The sequence below is a fragment of the Gastrolobium bilobum genome, unplaced genomic scaffold (genome assembly GCF_033153095.1).
Source record: "Gastrolobium bilobum isolate Gb01-03AN ecotype WA unplaced genomic scaffold, APGP_CSIRO_Gbil_v1 utg2408, whole genome shotgun sequence".
Lineage (NCBI taxonomy): Eukaryota > Viridiplantae > Streptophyta > Magnoliopsida > Fabales > Fabaceae > Gastrolobium > Gastrolobium bilobum.
Genome location: NW_026899693.1, coordinates 103,414 through 124,815, shown reverse-complemented (window position 1 = coordinate 124,815; position 21,402 = coordinate 103,414). Strand labels below are relative to the sequence as shown.

The following is a 21,402-nucleotide window of genomic DNA, read 5'->3' as shown; positions in this document are numbered from 1 at the left end:
AATTTAACAGCACCATTGTTCTCTTGGTTTCTTATCCTCTTGCAGAAGCATAAGTTCGAATGGAATTATAATGTTAATCCATTACAACCGAATTAGAGATAATGTGCTCAAAGTCTTATGGTGCGGCAATTTAAAAACATTATGCAGTGGACCGACTTGGCGTATATTTAGAGTTCCTAAAAACGATATGACATTAGAGAATATGATACTTCTAGCAGATTCATTGGCTATAAAAAGGTTTGAGACTGACTTTAAACAGCCTGGTGATTCATACTTAATGCTGTATAGTTTGCCTCATTCGCGAATTTAAGTTTCAGATCGTTCAATGGTAATTTGCTATAATTGCAAGACAGTTTACCTTCAAACTGATGAGATGACCCATCTTAAAACCTTCCTCTCCATGTTTTCCATTTCCTCGGAGTCAACCAACTTCAACAGCTTAATCAGTTGTTTGCTGTGTAATATTAATTTCCTGAGCCTCTTTCGATGTCTGGAGGATGGAAGGAAGGGGTGCAATGATTTCAATAAACTGCAAGTTCACACGAAAATTTTCAAATTTGGAAACTGAAACCAAAAATATAAGTCTAGCAACATCATTATCACGTATAATATGGCATCATGAAGGGATCTCTTGACTTGAGGATGCAAAACACCAAAATGGTCAGATAATGAAACTCAATGGCTTAAAGCAACCCATATGCACTCATTCTTCAAATGATATAATCAAATGGAAATGGCATAAGTGTAAATTTTGACTCTTAAATCAACTGGTTAAAACTAATCCTAGGGTAATTCAATTCCATTTCCAAATGCCTGGTCATACGATCTTCGAACAACTATTATAAGAATCGATATTTGACATTAATACTTTTAATATACCTCATTAGTTACTGGATGGGAGAGAAACAATTTATGCGCATGCAAATAATAGCCACAATCTCCAGGAACTGGTTTGTGAGGCCTTTGATAACCCCTATACAGAGAGAAGCAAAGTGAGATTAGGATCAAACTTCAAATCAATATTTTTTTTTCCTTAAATATTTAATTACAACAAATTGAACAGCCAAAAGAACTAAAGGAGTCCAGGGATAATCCAACTCTGATTAAAGAAAATTGATGCTCAAATTCCCATCATATTTTTGTCATTAACTGCCAGTAAAACAAATATCAAAGAATTGCAAATGTTTATTTATTATTTTATTTTTTATAATTACCAACTGATATGCGAAGCCCTAATTGACTCTACTAATCCGGTTTGAGTTTGACTCTCTCCACCCTCCCCAGCAAATGTTTAATTTTAAGCTGGGAAGTGACACAACAACTATAAGTCTCAAAAATAAAATAAAAAAATAATCAGAAGTAATAAGTGAATCACATAAAATGATTGCATGAATACTATGTTTCAGAGGAATGAAAACAAAACAATAATGAGCAAGTGGCTATGTAAAGCTTGTGTTTCAAAAGAATGAGAACAGGGCAATGGAATAGCAAATAAGATCCAAAGAGTGAGCGACTTTATAAAGCCCCTCTCTCAAAGTCATCTTCAATAATGATATGAATCAGAGGCTTGACAAACCGTATGGAAACGCAAATTGTGCAGTTCTAGCAACTACAATATATATATATATATATATATATATATATAGGGGTAGGATCCTTTGACACCGGTGTCAAATTTTGAAATTTGACACCAAATCCCAACCGTTGATTTCCGTCAATCAACGGTTATCATTTATTGGAATTAATAATTAATTAATAAGTGTAATTTCCAATAAATGATAACCGTCGATTGGCGGAAATCAACGGTTGGAATTTGGTGTCAAATTTCAAAATTTGACACCGATGTCAAAGGATCCTATCCTATATAACATAACATACTTCTACTGAAGCATATGACTTGTCAAGATAGAAATTTACAAACACCAAGTGTTCTTATACAAAAAAAGCACTCAAGTACCCAAAAAAAAGTGTTGCACAAAAATAGTGGCTAACCAGCTGGAATGTCCTTAAACATGTTGGTTCAGAGGTAGGAAGTGATTTACATTCCAGAACGTGGTACTAACAAATTTGCTTGGATTCTCCATAACTTTCTTCAGTTAGTGTTTAATTTTTAAGTTAAGTAAGGGAAAGATCATCGCGTAACAGAGAATGAGAAATAATCTGTAACTATACAGAAGAACATCGTGTGAATGAATGGAAGTATTCTCGTAAAATAAAAATACAAGCACTTACCCATCTTCAGCAAAAGTCTCATCCACAAAGTCACAATCTAAGCATTTAGGTTGCCCACCAACATCATAAAGAGGATCGCCTGCAAATAAAACCAGAGGAAAGATAAACGGACAAGACTAGGATATTAACCCTTTCTGACTAGTTCAGGTTAACTGAGGCAAGACTCACAAGATAATGTGAGTCCGTCATTATGCATATTACATAGGAACAGTAGTTGCATGCGTTCAAAGACTGATTTAAATGTATAAGATTCAAGATGTCAAAAGATGTATGGAAAAATGCTGTTTAACTATTCTTTCATTATGTTAAGAAATGAGAATTTGCAATTGCAATCATCAAGTGTGTCGGTGCAACCTACGTTCTGAAAGAGACAGATTTGTATGAAATTTTTTAATCTCAATAGAGTAAAAAACAAACATACAATGAGCCAGGATAATCATATCCCTAAGACACGAACTAAACAAAGGATAAAATACCCAACTGATAAACTTAAAAACCCCCAAATCATAAACTCTAATTTACGAATTAAAACCCTAATAAAAATAGTCATTTCATTCTCCATTAATAACAGTATTACATTGGTGTAGGCTTTGCTAAATTTAAAGTTTGAAGACAAAACTGAAGCAAAAGAAATATTTCAAGAATAACATTAAAACTTACTTCAAATTCAAAGGGTCAAAACTTTACTATTTTAGCCATTGAATAAGTTTAAAGGCTTAAGATAAACTTGCAATCTTACTACCTTCTCTTATTACTGTGTCCATCTTATAAGAAAATCTCACTTTATTTCTCTTTCATATGAAGCACCATAAATAATTTAGCACTAAATATTTACCTAACAGAGGATGTCCTATGAAAGAAAGATGAATGCGGATTTGATGTGGCCGTCCAGACTGAATCTTGACCTGTTAAACAAGCCAATCAGAGGAAGTTATAAGACTGTTCATGACAATCCAAAATTTTCAAACCACTCTTCTATTCTACCCAACCCACTATATATCTTTCCATTTTTTGCACTTAAATCGTGTTTATCAAAAACAACCACCAAGCCTTTCCCCACTTGATTGTTTTTCAGCTAAGGTTAAACAATAAAATAAATAAAATGGGGCCAACAAATTATTAGCTAACAGGCCAATCTCATCATGGCAAGCTGCTAATAACAGGCTAACTTCTTTAGAGCAAAACCAATAGCTAGCAATATGTCTTGCATTATGCTAAAGAAATTCATATATGCTATATATAATAAAATAAAGAGTGTAATCCACTAAAAGCCATGCATCAACAACTATACTCCACAATTAATGGCCATCCCCTCAGTTAACTTTAATGCACTCGAAGCTAGTAGACTAGTAGTTAAAGTCATACATCCAATGTTGTTAAAACATAGAGTCTACGTAGAAAAGGTAGGAGTGAGCAAAAACGTAAAATCGTGAAACGTAAGAGTTTACTACGTACAAAATAAAACCAGAACACACCAATACATAAGTCATCACAAATTTAAATCCAAACACTAAAGGAAATAAAAATTAAGTTCAAACTTAGTCATCATAATACATATTAAAATCAAAAGGTAGTGCAAGGTTGTCAAACTCGAGAGTCTACGCAAACTCGAAAGGATGAACCAAAATCGTAAATCGCAGAACCGTAACACAGGATACAATATTTATATATATTTATATGCATATAAAGTAATATAATAAGCAAATTTAATTTAACCAACCAGCAAAATAATGTCATACAATAGTCATATTCACATTATGTCTCAAACACATAAATTCATAGCACAAAAGATCAAGATCCAAAACAAAATATCAAATATGTTTTACTTAAAATCCATATTCAGAGTTATGTTAGTTATATTAAATTTTTTTACTTCAAATTTAATATCAAATATGTTTTCTTTTAATATCACAATTGATTTTTAAATAAAAAATGAGTTATTAATATACATACATAATATTAAATTTAACTTTCATGTATTATAAGTGTAAAAATATTTTACATTCACATTTCAAATTTCATATAATTATTAATACAATTAAATAAAGTAATAAATCATTATTATTTTCAGCATTTTTCTCTCAAATTTAAATATTAAAAGCTTTCATCCACCAAAAAAAAATATATATTAAAAGCTTTAGGCCTTCATTCAAAATAACTACTAAAATTATTTTAAGGGGTTGGATAGAGCTGCTTTTGGACTTGGCCCATTAGGTCAATTAATTGATCTAGTTTTTTTTTGTAATACCCATTCTGCCCCTCCTTTCTCTTTTCCCCTTTCACGCCGCCGACATTGATTTCTAGTGCCTGCGTCGTCTTCTACAACTTAACCAGGAAGAAGCACCGCAACAACGATGGTTTCTAAGAACCACAGCTTCACAGAACTGCATTTCCACAAAACCTCCACTTACCGGAGCCAGAGAAGGCAGTGGAGCAGGAGCCGTAGAAGACGTTGTCTCTCAATGAGCAAGAACGATGGCGGCTGAACCAAGTATTTAGGGTTTTTTGTGTTAAAAAACCCATTTATACGATGGGTTTTTGGTCAAATTTTCGGGTCCATGGGTTTTTCTCCATTTCCTTGAAATCGTTAAACTCGTAAGAGTTTAAGAGTTTGCCAAAAAACACGGCGTTTCTACCGATTGAGTGCCAAAAGCGAGTTTGCAGTGAAACGGGAACGTTGAGGGTGACCAAAAGCGTAAACTTGTCCGAGTTTGCGAGTTTACTCGCGAGTTTGACACCATGAGGTAGTGTTGCTTACACTATCAATAGCACTTGATGAAACCATGTGATTTCAAATTATATTTAATCAAAGTTCAGAAAAATGATCTCAGTTTAAGGCTTTCAAGTTTCAGCCAAAAACACAATAAATAATAAAACACGTTTAAGCCAAAAACACAATAAATAATAAAACAATTTTCAGACTTTCAGCCAAGAAACGAAACTAAGAAGCAAACCAAATAATAAAATATAATATCTAACTTGAATCAAAAGGTGCCATCATGCTAACCAAAAAATAATAATAAAATAAAGGAAATAGTATATAGATGGAGAAAAGGTTGGCTCCGGCCAAGATGGTTTAACAAAGGAGCAAAACAAATAAAATAAGAGGGGTGGGTGTGGTATAAGATGGTTTAACAAAGACACAAAACAAATAATAAAACAAATAACAAAGGATGCTGCGAAGATGGTTTAACAAAGGAATGGTATGTAAATGGAGCGAAAGGTTGAAAATGGGCATACTTTTTAAGCAGAGATGCTCGTCACTTGTGAACAGGTGCGCTGGAGCAAAAACACAGCAACACGAACAGAGAGAGCTAATAATGCGTCTGGGTGATGAAAAAGCAAGGACTGTAGTGCTGACCAGCCCTCTCGTCGCTTGTGAATAATAAGGCACGAAGAAGAGGAGGAGCCAAAGTGCCAAACGCCGACAGAATAGGGCTTTTCTTCTGGTTTTAATTTGGGGGAAATGTTATTTCCCCAAAATACCCTCGATTTCTTTTTTTTTTTCTCCAGATCTGAGTCAACGCGGTAAACTCGTCGAGTCAACCGAGTTTACCGAGTCAACTCGACATTTCAACCGTTTCTACCCAAATCCCGTTTCTACCACCGTTTCAACACGTTTTTGGACCAAAAAACATAAAAATGTCCGTTTCTACGAGTTGGAACGATGTTTTAAGAACCATGCATACATCCAATTAATCAAAACACAATAATGGTATATTCAGAGTCTTGCAACACGCAGTCTTTCTTTTATTATTCTTCTAAACAATAGGCTTCTCTGTATTTTTTACTTTTTAATATCTACATTGTAATTTCTTTTCTGTGAGAAGAATTATTTAAGAGGGGAAAGAAAACTATAGAACCATATGACAAGATATCCATCTTAAAAACATGCGGAGACCATAGAGACAACTCTTAACCAGATAAGTTGAGAAGATAAATGTCACTAAAGAGTCTGGATTTGTAATTTATGGTAGCCTTTGTTTCTTCTATTGCCTCTTAAAAGGGATCATTAGGAGAAGAAAACAAGTAAAACTTTGGGTAGCCAAAAGGTTGCATGTTAAAATAATAGTGAAAATTTTTGGATGACTATCCTAGAATGCAGTTTGATAGGACATCAATGAATATTGAACAATATCTGAGAACAGAGCAGTGCTAAACATTTTTTAATTAAACCAATGGTTCATATGATGTTTCATATTTTATAAGTGATCAATTATTAAAATGATGATTATTTTTCATTAATGTTTTTACTGATAAATAGTGGTAGTAGATAGTTTAGTTATTTTCTCTTACCCTGTCACTTCATGTTTTTCTAGGACCTTAAGTTTACATGGCTGTTGACTCATAAGAAGAAACATGTGGTCTTGAACATAAAATTAAGCTACCTGGACCAATGTGCTGTTTTTTTGTATGTCTCTCTCTAGAATGTCCACTACACTGAGCGCTGGTTTTCCTGGTTCAAAGAGAACAACTACGCATGAGTGGATGATTCAGAAAGTCAAAGAAGACAGTTTTATGATGAAAAGGAAACATCATAAAAATAACAGAAGACTTGGAAAAAAAATGATTAAAAATAACCTGATTGAGAAGCAACATACAACCCTTTAGCAACACCAGGATATTTTACCATTCCAATTGGTTGATTAATAGTCACCTGTGAAGGAAACAACCTTCAATTATACAAGCATTTTATAAAAAAATATAGCAAAATATTTACGAACTACATAAACAGAGCACCAAAATGTTCTAAATAAGCATAAACAACAACTCAATAGTCCCTTGATATTAAACATATGGTGGAGGTATGATTGATATTCAAAGAAGAATAAAATGCTCACTAAAGTAGTTATCGTATCTAATGGAAATTATGGAGAGTGGATAGATGATAGTTAAACAAATACTCTATTCCGAGAAGAAAATGATAACAATTGCATAGAGATGGGAAAAGGAACAAATAACTCTATTCCAGCTACTTTAGTTTATTTTCAAGAAGCATATATGACAGTAAAATAAAATTTATAGAAGTGAAAGATCTCCTGTAGTATAAATAAATGCAGAGATGACTGACAGAAGTTCTTGCTGGTGTCTAATCATTATTCATAATAATATGCACCATGAAACATCCATGCTTTCTTAATCTCCTATAATTTTCTTTTCTGTGTAGTTTATTTTGGAGAGGGGAGCGGAGTCAAAAAACATCATTCTCAATACACATAAAAACAAGAGAAAAAAATTAGCCAGCGTTACCTTATCATTATCAACTATCCCACTCACAAGTGCTCGGTATATCTTTGCAATCTTCCCAGGCTCCTGGTTTGTATCTCTGCTTCCATAAATAACAGAATAAGATGAATGAAACAAGGTACCTATGTAAGAAATTTAACTTCAACTTTAAAAATTTAAAACTACTATTTTTCTGTGTTCGATTTAATCTCCTTCTACTTAAGATAAGCAAGCGGCTGGCTACAAGGTAAAACTTTTTAATTAAGAAGATTCGACAAACCAAAAATATGGTTCTTTCCTAACCTTTTTCCTCCAATGTGAGATGTTCCATCAGCAAAATAAGATGCAAGATGAGCTCTGGCTAGTTTTGTCTTTGCACATAATAAAATTCCTGTGATGCAATCAATCAATCATAAAAGCAATAGGAAGTGTCATGGTATAGTTAATTATAACATCAGAAGGGTATTAAAAGAAAAGGATCAAGTCATACTTGTATAAAATCCCTGGTAATGGTAACTATGTAAATACTACTACCACTTGTAATTAAACAATCAAGCAAGTAAATAGTTATTATAAAAGGGCTATAAACTTTTCAGAACTGATAACAAAGTTTAGCATTACATTAAAATAAAACTACTTCCATTTACTAAAAAAATAAAACTATTTTTCTCTCATAGTTCTGGTTCATGCATGTAACATTTTCAAAGCAAACTAAGCAACAGATAGAATCTAGCACTTTCACTCTTCAACAGAAATATTCAATATATAACCTGAAGTTCCCCTCCCTAGGCGATGTACCGGAACAGGATGAGGCCTTTGGTGTGCTTCAAAGGTACCCCGATTGTTGGCTTCCCATTGAAGCTGTGTTAAAACAGTCCTTTGCTGAAAGAGACCCCCAGGCAGAACTTGCAGGCCAGAAGGTTTATTCAGAGCAATCTGAATTCATAATCAACGTCTCAATTAAGAGAACAAATATTGAAGACAATCTAATTGCCTAGTACTTGCAATGACATATTTTGGTAGAGAGAAGCAAAAATAGCACATAATTTAGTCTGAAGGTACTCACTACTCATTTAAACACTCACTGAGAGGATTCAGCCAGAAAACTATAAAAACATATCAATTTAGCTAAGAGACATCTTTCTATCTTCTGTTTTCCTCCTTCTTATGAACCAAACATATTTAAATTTTATTAAAGTAACACACAAGTATAATGTCAATTGAATCTCATCAATAGCATTCTAAAGCACCATTAGCAACGAAAGTAATTTCAAATATTCAATTCAATATAATTGATCCGACGAAAACAGTCATAGAAAACAAGCAGTGATATACACAATGGTGCATAAAGTAACACTTACTATATCATCATCTTCATACAAGACTTCAATTATGTGTGGTGCATCGGGTTCCTTCCATGGATGTCTATGATAAACTAGCTTTGAGCCAACTCTAATATGGAAAAGTTAGGAAACATCATATAATAGGATAAAACCATGTATTAAGAAGAATAGCAAATTTATATTAGAGAACCTGAGGACTGTGTTGAGATCAGTAACAACTCTTCCATCGATTGTTATCTGTTGATAACATATTAATTAATATGACAATCAGTCATTCAGATGATACATTCCATGTGGACAACTATTTCAGATACGTTGATGATCAAACCTGCTCACTTTTTATACGCTGCAACCAACTGTTAAAAAATCAGAACATAATATTTTCTTTATTGTTTTGTGGGTCTTGGGGATTGAAGCAAACTTCGTTTCCAATATAATAATAGTAGTACATTGATAGAAAAATTTACTCTTAAGATAAGAGAAGAATTATGTTATGGGAGAGGGGAAAACACAAGAGTGGAGGGTCAACAATCATCTTAAAAACAAAAAATGCTCTGGAAAAGAGATATGCATGACAATAGCTCTCCCATTTTAGCAATTCCGATAAATCAACCTCGTTATAGAAACTACAAGCAGACATTGAATTTGCAATAGAGGCAAGAAGATTATTCTATCCCAATAAAGATGCAAAGGAAGAAATAGCTAACCAAGAATTCATAACTTCACTTCAGTTCAGTTCAGTGGTCTACTATAGTTGGCAAAACTTAATTTATATCCCCATTGTATTAAATGTCACTTAATGTACTTCATTCTCCCTCAGGTTTTTAGATAACATTTCAATTAATAACCTTTGGCCAAGGTCATGGGGCGAGCGGCTTTCACTCTATCGACACTATATTCAGTTTCACTCTATCGACACTATATTCAGTGCCCAAAGGCACCTTAATCCAGCATATAGTAACCTTTTCGTAATCTCAACTCTCAATATGAAAGTATCAATTGTTACGGACCTTGAGGTCACCACGTGCCCAAGGTCTTATAAAGACCACATTAGTTGTATAGGCAACCAATATGGACTTGTAACATTAACAAATTAAAGTTCTTTATTTATTTTTTTGGTAAACAACAAAGAAGAAAAAAAAACTACCAAATTCCCTTGCTTCATTTTCCTTCAATTGCATAAAAAGGGAGTAAAGTTTAATTTTTTTTTTTTTTATAAAAAGGTAAGTGTGTAGTTGAGGAAATCTTAGCTTACCCTTGTAAGGGAGCTGAACTCTTGTACTTGCTAGAGTAAAACTCTATCAGTGTCAACCCTGAAATTGTTACAACGTAAATTCCATCAAATTGAGTTGAAATATCCATAAGAATTACCAAAAAAAGAAGCAAACCAAAGAAATGAAAAGGTAAAAAGAAGAAGGTGCAAATAAAATTCAAGCGCGTTCCCTTAACTTAATGGAAATAGCTACTAGCTTTGAGAGAGAGAGAGAGAGAGAGAGAGAGAGTAGTGAACCAGAATCGGAGGGTCGAACGACGTCGTGGTAGGAGAGGCCGTCGTTGAATTCCGGCCAAGGAAATCCGAATTTTTTGGTGCTCGCCATTCTGAACAGAAGCTCCCAAAGCAGAATTACAAAACCTCACCTCTGCAACAATAAATCCATTATATTTTCAAAATATAGTTTCATGGGAAAAGCTAACGTCATGTTACTGTACAATTTTGTTTCCTCCTACTCTCGTATCGTTTTTTGTGCTAGTTTTTTTGTTTATTTTTTTTTTCTAATATTTGATGGGCCTGCAAAAACATGTTTCTATGACATGATGTATTCATTTTGCTGTTACATAACATTCACAAAACCCTAGTTTTATTTATGAGAAACACATTTATCGTTTAAAAGGATAGATGTTTATATTATTGGGGATGAATATTGTGACAACCAAGTTGTGTTACTACCAAGTGACTACCAATCAATCTTACTGTTAGATTGATTATACTGATCTAACGGTTATATTTATTTTCATCTTTGTATTGTCATGATTTCCCAAATTTAATATTTTATATTTATTTTCACCTTTGTATGGTTATGATTTCCCATATTTAATGCTTTCACTTTAAATATGGGGAATCATGACCATAGAAAGATGGAAATAAATATAACCGTTGAATCAACATAATCGATCTAACGGTGAGATTGCTTGGTAGTCACTTGGTAGTAACACAACTTGGTTGTCACAATATCCTTCCCATATATTATTTTATATTCTAATCGTTGATCTTCGTTCATCAACGTTATAATCTATTAAGTCAAACTTAATGGGCCAAATTTATTATTAATTAATTAATAATTTTGATCAAATAAAATATAATCGTTGATGAATAAAAATTAACAGTTAGAATCTAATATGATATAAGCTTATATCTTTTTTAAAATAACACATGTTATTCTCTTTATTTCAAGGAAAAAGTGTTTGTCATTTTAAATGACAGAAAGTTATGTCATTTTAAGAGAGATACAGACACAGAAATTTTGAATTTTAAATTAAAAAAATCACCCACTTTCTCTCTCCCATGATTTTCTGTGTCTATCTCTCTCCTAAAATGACATGACTTATGTCATTTAAAATGACAAACACCAAACCCTTATTTTAAATGATAAACTAGGGATTAATTTTAGGGTTCGTTTTTTCTGCAGTTACTGCAGATAAGTAAGTCAATACGACGTCATTTTGGGACGGAAATCATGGTGTTTTTGTAATTTTAATTTATTTTAGGGTTATAATAGCCTTTATATTTATAATTTTTTAAGATTTCAATACCAAAACGACGTCGTTTTGGAAATAAATGCAGATAACTTCTCTGCATTAACTGCAGAAACATTTTTTTCTTAATTTTATATACCACGCATAAAAGTTATCTCCGTTGAAAATAATTATCCTTATCAGAAATATTAAAATATATATGGATATTTTAGAGCGCGTTTGATACGCGAATTTTTTATGAAATCACGGGAAAACATGGTAGAGGAATAAAGCATTCAACGTTTGGTAGCTCAATTCTCAAAACTTCCCAGGCCAAATATGTTTCCGGAAAAATGCTTTTGTGTGATAAATTTCATACAATCTGACAAATGAGAGATCCATAAAATAGGTGGAATTGTTGGCTGTTCGGGGAAGCAAAAATTAAAGCAAGAAAATGTGGACTAAATTGACCTTCAATTTATACGATCTGTAGATAAAGGTGGGGTTATTTTGGTAAAATAACCTCACATTCTCACTGATATTTCATAACCAACCAAACACAGATTCACAAATTCAATAAAATAAACCTAATTTTTTCGAGAAAATATGGGTCTACCAAACAGTTTTTTAGTAACATTTTAGTAAAATATATTTCCAACTACATTTCGATAATAATTATTTCCCTGATAAAAAAAATTTCTCCTATACCAAATGCTCCATTGTAGTTACCATCGTTTTTTAACTACTTTCATAACCAATCGTTGCCTTAAAATTAAGGGAAATACATCTATCATGTAACATGATAGAGAAAAATTCCTACTTACCCATCGAATATTGTGTTAACATTTCTTTTGTTTTTTAATTTTTTTTTACGGTAGGCCCCACCAAAATTTGTTTGTGCAGGAAATTGTTTTCTAATCATGTTACATGACAGATCTATTCTCCTAAAATTAAATTAATAACTTTCCCTTGATATTATTTTATAACTATTGATTTATTTTTGATTCAATGATAACAAAATTAGAAATGACAAGTGATAAAAAAAATGATGATAAGAATAAGTATTACTTTTCTGCAGCAGTGATGGAAAAGTAATGTGTGCGTTATTAACAAAAAAAGAGATCTACTGATTTTATTTTCTTAAAAAATTATTAGGATCCAACATCATATCCTGATAGTTTTATATATGTGATAGACAAAATATTTCTACCACAACTACAGAAAACTTTTGCCTAAGTATAAACTTTCCCTAAAATATAATATAAATATATTTTTAATAAAATAATAATAAAAATTAATATTTCTGATATTGTAGAAAATAATTTTATTTCATATATATACGTACGTAAAAATAGGGGTGTTAACAACCGATCCAAACCGCGGTGACCGAACCGAAAAACCGATAACCGAATAAACCGAAAACTGAAAAAAAAAATCGCAAATTTTAATTGGATTGGATCGGTTTTCGATGGATTGATGAAAATCGATCCAATTCAAACCGATCTAATATATTAATTTTCCTCTACCTACTTGGACTTTTCCCCAATCAAAAGCCAAATATTTTTTTTAAAATCTAAATAGCTTTAATTTTCTAAAAAATAATTCTAAAATAAAAATGACATAAAAAACACTTTTTTTCATAAGTTCATCAAACATGTGTTTAGATGTTTTATTTATAATGTTAATTATTGTTGACTTAAAAATAACATTTCTGTTGAGATATATAAAATCATTAACATAGTCTCACCCAAAAGCTTAAGTTTTTGGGTCGAATTGATTCTTTACAATTTCCTTTCATTTTAAAATAGTTATCATTAAGTAATTAAATATAATTAATTTAAGAAAAACCAACATGTGTTGGTCTGAGTGAAAGAAACTCGTATTCCTTAGGGGGTGTTTGGTTCAGGTGTTTTGCTGAGTTTCCCATCAAAGTGATTCTGGCTTTGTGAATTGTCCACGTTTGGTTCACAGATTTGATAAAATTTACCCATCAATGCCAATTGCATATCTATCCAATATTGCATGTTATTTGTCTGAAAAATACTGTTCCAGAAAGCACTTTGAAATGTGGTATTTGTGTTGAAATCCGGATAAGTTTATCAAGCTACAAAACGGTGACCACATTACCCCTTGGTATCAGTTTCACCATCAAGCTTGGTATCAAGTTTATCATGTTATTTGCTCTGCCCATAGCCAAAAATAGTAACCGCATGGATATCAGTTTCACCGTCGAGCTTAGTTGGGCAACTTCCTTTAAATATGCCTCCTTGGTATGAATCAGTTTCATCATTTTCACCATGTTCATGAATCATTTTCAATCATCAACTGGGTTCTCTCGATCTCCATCTTTCTGGGTTTCACTTTTTCTCATCAGATCCTCTTATGTTCGTCTTCTTCTTCTTTATCACCTTTTCTCTGTGTTTTGAACCCCATTTTTTGAATACCCAGTTGTGTTTTTTCTCTAGTTTATGCTTTGTGAGTGTGTTTTTCCAAACAAAGGTTCAGTTTTTCAGAGTGGAAAAGTGGAAAAGGGAATGATTCCTATCTGGGTTTTGATGCTATTGTTGTTTTTGAGGGAAATGATGTCCACCTTAAGAGTGTCGTTATGAAGTAATATGGAAGTGGTCGTCATACGGTTAAATAAGTGCTAAGTATACTGACACTGGTTGATTGGGCACAGCTCTTGGTAGTTGCTCTTCATTGTTCGAAGGTACATTTACATAACCAAAAAAGAAGACAGACTAAGACGAAAAAGGAAGACAAAGACGAAGATAATTTTTATTGCTGTTGGGACAATTGGTTTTAACAGAGGGTTATTTTTAAAAGCATAATTCCGTAATTTCAATAACTTTTCTCATCAATATTTTATTTTCAACTAAACACACTTTCAGGATGTTCATTCAATTTTTATGGTAAAATTTTGTCCAACCAAATAACTTTTTTAAAATTTTTCTATCTAACTCACTTTCCCTGCAGATCCCTAGCAATTACATTTCCTTAGTAAAAAAAATTTAACCTGAACCAAACACTCCCTTGAAGATTGTGGTCTTGACTTGAGTTCAAACCCGATATTCATTGGAAGAAGTCCTCACCTCGGGCATCCTATTGTACACAAGATCTATCAAGTGTGCGAATATGCTGAAAGACCAAAAATTTAAGGAATATATAATTTGTATTTAAATAATTTTTCCTTTCACATCATTAATGCTATCTCATTCTACTTAGTGGAGAACCAGCCCTTTAGTGGGGTAATAGTACATGATAAATTAAAAAAGGATAATTATAAGGACACAATTTGAAATGAATTAAAATTTTACAGGGATATTTATTTTAAAGTAAAGAGAATAAAAAAAAATTAAAAAAGGATAACACATGATTGATGTGATGCTAAATTATCAGTTACAGTGCGAGAGAATTGTCTTTTACTCAATGTAATTGTTAATCTCCTCTCAAGCTACCCGCTCCAAATCCCTTATTGATACTGAGATGAATAAGAATAAGAAAAATACAAAATGATAAGAATAAAAATTTGTAAAATGATTCAGGAATCAGAAAAAAAAAGTGTAAAAGTTTCATTTGTTACCAGCTTTAGTGGACGGATAATCCCCTGGAGATCATAAATAAGGAGAGTTAATTGAAGCCCTTCATTTGAGGCAAAAATAAATAAATTAAAATATTACTATTTTAATAAATAATTACGAATATATTGTCGTTTTGAATCTAATTACAAATTTATTGTACTTATTCACGTCCAAATTAGGCGTGACTCATCTGGTGTTGACACGTGGCACAAAGAAGTCAACTTACGAACAGTTAAACTTTGAGAAGCCATAACTTTTGACTCGGGTATCCAAATCAGGTAATTTCTTTTTGATTTCACATAACTTTTCAAGATCTACGCAATGACATCTCATTTGATATATTTTATCTCTCACAAAAATAATTCAAATTTACAATAATGGTATCATAAGAGCGTTTAAACCCAAAAGCCTCAGAGTTCTGAGTTTGTGATTTAATATAAAATAGTAAATAAAGACTTAATTTGTGATTTAAATTAAAAAAATCAAAATTTTTAATACAAAAAATAAACAAAGATTTGTTTTGTGATTATTTTTAAATTAATATGACATTAAGTAACCTAAACCCTAAACCCAAAATTCAAAATTCAAATAACCTCCAATACAACTCTTATTAAATACAAAACGCAATCAGCTCCTATTAAATACAAAACGCAATCAACTTCTATAACATTAAGGAAAAAAAGAATCTAATGTTACTCTAGACAACTTTGTCTAAAGTTTATCGAAATGAAGTTGTTTTAGAGTTGAAAAATTAAAAAATTAGAATGATAAAGACTATTATAATCCTGAAATAAATTAAAATTACAAAAACACCATGATTTCTGTCCCAAAACGACGTCGTTTCGATGAACATTAGATAAAGTTATCTAAAGTAACTTTAGAAAAAACAAACCCTAACCTTAAATTCAAAATTCAAATAACCTCCAGTAAATTTATTTGAATTGGCGACAATTTATGACCAACTCATAAAATTACAACACAATCAGCTCCTATTAAATACAAAACACAATCAACTCCTGTTAAATACAAAATGCAATCAACTTATTGGAGGTTATTTGAATTTTGAATTTTGAATTTTGAATTTTGAATGTAATGTTATAGTACCATTATTTCAAATTTGAACTATGTTTGTGAGAGGTAAAATATATTAAATGAGATGTCATTGCGTAAAACTCGAAAAGTTATGTGGAATCAAAAAAAAAAATTACCTCATTCGGATACCCGAGTCAAAAGTTATGGCTTTCCAAAGTTTTATGGTTCGTAAGTAGACTTTTTGCCACGTGTCAACACCAGATGATTCACGCCTAAATTAGACGTGAATGCCTTGGGAGTCACGCCTAATTTGGGCGTGAATAGTCACTCCTAATTTGGGCGGAAATGAGTGCAATAAATCCGTAGATAGTTTCAAAACAGCTATGTATTCGTAATTATTTATTAAAGAGTAAATACCATTTTTAGTCCTCAGCAAATTTCTCGATGCCCGCTTTAGTTCCTAACAAATAAAAAGGCTCATCGTGGTTCCTAAGAAATTCAAAATGGACCTATTTAGTTGAAATCGTGGTCCCTCACAAATTCAAAAAAGACCCATATTAGTCCCTACAAGGACTAAAATGAGTCCATTTTGAATTTCTTAGAGACCACGATGGGCTTTTTTATTTGCTAGAGACTAAAACGGGCATCTTAAAATTTGATGAGGACCAAAAAGAATATTTACTCTTTATTAAAATAGTAATATTTTTTTTTTTTTTCCCCATTTAATCCACCTAACCGAGACTTTTCAAGAAATGTGTTAGTTGAATAAGCCATTCACCAATCTTAGAATAGTCAACTCCATACATTAATTCAGATGCCGCGTGCTCGAGGCATCACTTTTCTTTTAACCTTCTCACATGCCACCAAAATTTAGTCACCCAAGTAAGATATAATAATGCTACCCTCACCGGTTCACTCAACCAATGATTAACTGTAAACCATTAAGTAATCAAATGATTTTGACGGGAAAAAAAAAACACATTTTTCAGAAAAAATAAAAGTAAGACTCGTGCCCCTAGTCATAAAAGAATGATAGAATAAATATTGTTTTAGATAAATTACTTTTTTTCCATTACCAAATCTACTGAAAATATTTTCGGAAATTAATCTCACAAAAGATATATGAGAGGAACAAGAAGAGAAACAGCATTATAAAACTTCCATATTCGCATTCTTTCCCTTTTGCTAGAGCATAATTGGATGAGCATTGAGGAGAATGAATCAGTGAAACATGCAAATAAAGGTAGCACAATACTAGTTTTGTATCGGCTTTTTATTAATTTATTTAAAGGTTTTAGCATACTTGAAATATTGCATACATAAAAAGTAAAGAGGAAAATCTAAATGATAAAACATTAATACTTTTATTTTTGCCAACTGAGGCATTCAGATTCAGAGTGAAAAGGGAGCACCAATAAAAGGAGCAACAAATTGCACACTTAGAGAACAGAGAGAATTACAGTGCAAAACACACATAACAAATTAATCATCAACAGAATACATCAGTTGATGAAGGTATAGCAAGCTGAAGAGAAGCTGCATTCCAGTCCGAAGTATCACTGCAGTGCCTGTCTTTTGTTTTAACCATTGGTAACTGGACAGCACCAACCTCAGTTGTCTCAGTTATAGACAGCTTTCTTGCAGTAACTGCCTTCAGCCTGTACCTCTCAGCTCTTGAGCCAATTACTTGGCCCAACACTGATGCTGCAATAGTAAATGCCATAGCTGATTTAGGCATTAAGACAGTCTTCCTTAGCATTGCTATGAATGGAACAGCTGCATGGACAGCAGCAAACCATGATGGTGAAAATTTCTTAGTATGTTCTCTCCATATACCCAAGGGAACATTAGCTGCCATACCCAACATCCCAATCACAAGAACTTTTGTAGGTAAGGACTGAGGGCGGAGGTTCTTTGCGAATGCAGTTTGTGCTAGAGCTGCCCGGGCTGCAACTATTGCTGGTGGACACTTGAATTTCATGCCTGGAGGAGGCTGAATAGCCTTTGCAACAAGTGGAAGGACATTGCTAACGGCGCGGTATGACTTTGCAATTGGGCAGTTCCCATTTTGCAGCCACTCATTGCCTGCTGCCTCATGCTTTGATGAACTATCCTGAATATCAGTTAAATTAAATACACATCAGGGACACTGAAAAAGTAATCCACATCATGATTGAAAGTTATACTATTTTAAAATGTTTAAAAACAAATATCTCAGAGATTCTCTTCAACTACATGATTTCTTAATTCCACCCGCCTTACAATAAAAAGGAAGATGAAAAATCTAGTAGGCCCAAACATGTTATTTATAACTTCAAAACCTTCACTAGAGAATCTTCTTATGGAAAATGACTTGGCAGTGGCATGAGTAGCAGATTGAATTTACTGTATACCTGTGAAGAAGGTTCTTTTTTTGATGATTTGGACTTGTTCCACTTCTCAGAAAATGCATCAAAACTGAATCCGCCAAATCCAAATGATGATAGACTAATAGTTGCTGCCTTTGCAGCTAAAGGATTGAATTGGGACTTGGGAGGTTCAGGCTGTACTTTCTCTGAATGCCGAAAAGATCTCCCAGATAAGGGGACTACACCATCACTCCCATGGAAAAGCCTAAATGCCAAATCAAAATTGGGACCATCTTCAAAAATTGGACCTTTGGCTCCGCGCACCTGTGAAGACAGATATTTTATAAGTGTGCCAATTTATGTTACGATTAATAATAGATCAGGTAAATAGTGAGCTTGCAGCATTAAGTTCCTGCACCAAATATTGAAGATGATTTCATATGATATTATGACGAAAAGACACACCAAGCTCAGAAAAACACATAATTCATTTCATGAACAGAAGCTCTAGTTTACAATACACATCTTTTTGGCCTGACTGGGTAGATAGATCTAAGAAGTAAGAGAAAAGATATGACAGAAAAACCCATATATGCGGGCTAAAGTAAAAGATAAAATGAGGATTATTTCAACTAAGAAAGAAAACTTACAGGCATTGGGAAAGCCAAGGGGGAAGAGAATGAAAAGTTAGTAGGCTCATTTATGTTCCTCAAGAATGGACACCTAAGCATAGAGTCCTCATTTATGTCTCTAGTAAAGAAGTCCATTCTTCAGCTTCAAATCAAAAAGATCTGCAAAAGGAGGGAAAGCATCTATAAGAAATACTTCATGTAATTATGGGTAAGAGACATAAACTGTGGAGGAGTCAGTGAATTCAGTTCTCAGAATTCTTACAAACAAAATTAAATGAAATAAGACTATTAAGGTCTAAAGCATTTAAAATCAGACTACATTACTGACATTCTTCTAGCAGTGAAAGCCAAAGATACGCATACAAACCCGTGAAGTCCACATCAGGATTCAAAACCTAAAACTGAACCCATATGATATAACGGAACAACATTTAATATTTTCAATCTATATTATTTTTCTGTTTCTTCAAGTCCAGGTAAAGAGAAAATTACTCTAAACTTGTCAAAACTTGATCCTTGGACTCATTGGTGATTACAGATTTAAGCAAGTTGAGAATTCCCACTTTTCAACTTGCATTAGTTCACAACATTCGAGGTTCTATCATCTCTTATCTTTTGCATCCCTAGAAGTCAACTCAAGGGCAAATTCCAATTCATTTTCCGGATTCAACCCCAACACCACAACCAATTTAAAAATTTACACAAACAAATGAAAAATAAGTATAATAATTCCAACCCATTTCAAAAATTTGCCCATTAAATTCGAAACAGGTGGAAAAATTGAAACTTTTCAACAATAGACCTCAAAAAGAATAAACCCCCACCCCCAACAAAAAAATTCATAAGAGAAAAAAAAAATGGCGAATCACCCAAATTAACAGATGAAAAACTCGATCCAAATTGCCTCACCACAGAAACAGAGAATCAATCAGCACCAGCAGCAGAATAAAAAAGGAGAAAAATAAAAACAAAAACAAAAAAGACTCAAGCATTAAGGGAACAATCAAAAAACTGCATATGGATACCTTTCGGAGATTGCAAGAGGCACACGCCAAGCGAGGGAATCTAGAGAGAGAAAGAGAGGAGAGAGAAAAGGGTTAAGGAAGCAAGGAATGAGAACGTGGTAGGTGAAAGAGACGCCAACAGCTGCACAAAAGAAAGAAGAAGAACGTGTTTCTCTTTCTCTCTCTTCTTCCAAAATATTAATTATGAATTTTATTATATTGAAAAAAATTTAGAAGAGAAAGTCAATTATGATGGCCGTGGCATGCACAAGCCAAGCAGGCACAACCAAAGTTGAATATTATATTTAGGAAAAAAGTGTGTCATTTTAAATAACACACTTTATATCTTTTCATTCTCACGAAGAGGTATGATTTATATCTTTAAAACTTTTTTTACCCATTTTCTCTCTCATGAATTATCTCTTTCTTTTATTTAAAATGATATAACTTTATGTCCTTCAAAATAATACACATTTTCTCCTTATATTTATATTTATTTATGAGCGATGAGGTTTTATGATTTGATATTTGATTTCTGGAATTTTGGTATCAAATTATAGAGTTTTTCATGCCTAGTATGAATTTTGGTTTTTATGGTTTGGTTTGGTCAATTAGTTTAGTTGGTAGTTTGGCAGCTGTAAAGCTTCTTTGATTTCATCAAACTCTGAACAGATTCCCTTCACACCTCTTACGAATTTTATTTTCATCTTTAACGCATTGCCGGTAATGTGTCAGTGATATATTAAACGGAGCTTCTACATTTTTTTTATTTGAAAAAATATATATTATTTTAAATGATACAAAGTTATGTCATGTTAGATGAGAGAAAAAAATAAATTATAAAAGAGAGTGAATTTTTTTTGAAATGTAGGTATCATTTTTTGTGAAAGTGAAAAGATATAAGATATGTCGTTTAAAACAATACAGCTTTTTCCCATTTTTTATTTTTTATTTTTATTTTTTTGGTAAGCTTGTAAATATCTTAATCAATTCCCTTTGCTTTCTGAAAAAACAATTTGTTTACAATGAAATTAGTAAATTTCTAATTTTTTTTTTAATTTGATAATGAATTATTGACATATTTAATCTGTAAAAATATTATGTTGTATTTGTTAACATATTATATGAATTCTTTTCCATAAATCAATCCTTTGATATCCTGTAACTAATTTGGATACACATTTATACCTGTTTAATGGTTTTTTTTTTAGCTTGTCTTTTTAAAAAAAAAAAAAAAGAAAGATAAGTTTAGTAAATATATTTTTCTATCA

General features: G+C 32.3%; 2 protein-coding genes across 2 annotated transcripts; both read right to left on the bottom strand.

Moving 5' to 3' along the window:
- Window positions 1-106: 106 nt before the first annotated feature.
- LOC133292642 (RNA pseudouridine synthase 5) lies at window positions 107-10,496 on the bottom strand. Its single transcript, XM_061491081.1, has 14 exons — window positions 10,312-10,496; window positions 10,057-10,114; window positions 9,130-9,157; window positions 8,992-9,038; window positions 8,820-8,910; window positions 8,229-8,394; window positions 7,762-7,849; window positions 7,483-7,558; window positions 6,814-6,889; window positions 6,621-6,688; window positions 3,068-3,137; window positions 2,233-2,311; window positions 880-973; window positions 107-529 (listed from the first exon to the last, which is right to left on the bottom strand). The coding sequence occupies exons 1-14, from the start codon at window positions 10,397-10,399 to the stop codon at window positions 440-442; spliced, it is 1,119 nt and encodes a 372-aa protein (XP_061347065.1). The 5' UTR covers window positions 10,400-10,496; the 3' UTR covers window positions 107-439.
- A 6,953-nt stretch (window positions 10,497-17,449) lies between these two features.
- LOC133292638 (uncharacterized) lies at window positions 17,450-20,313 on the bottom strand. The gene is made up of 4 exons (XM_061491075.1): window positions 20,153-20,313; window positions 19,146-19,286; window positions 18,541-18,819; window positions 17,450-18,260 (listed from the first exon to the last, which is right to left on the bottom strand). Exons 2-4 carry the CDS (start codon window positions 19,260-19,262, stop codon window positions 17,637-17,639), a joined length of 1,020 nt encoding a protein of 339 aa, XP_061347059.1. The 5' UTR covers window positions 19,263-19,286; window positions 20,153-20,313; the 3' UTR covers window positions 17,450-17,636.
- Window positions 20,314-21,402: the final 1,089 nt, after the last annotated feature.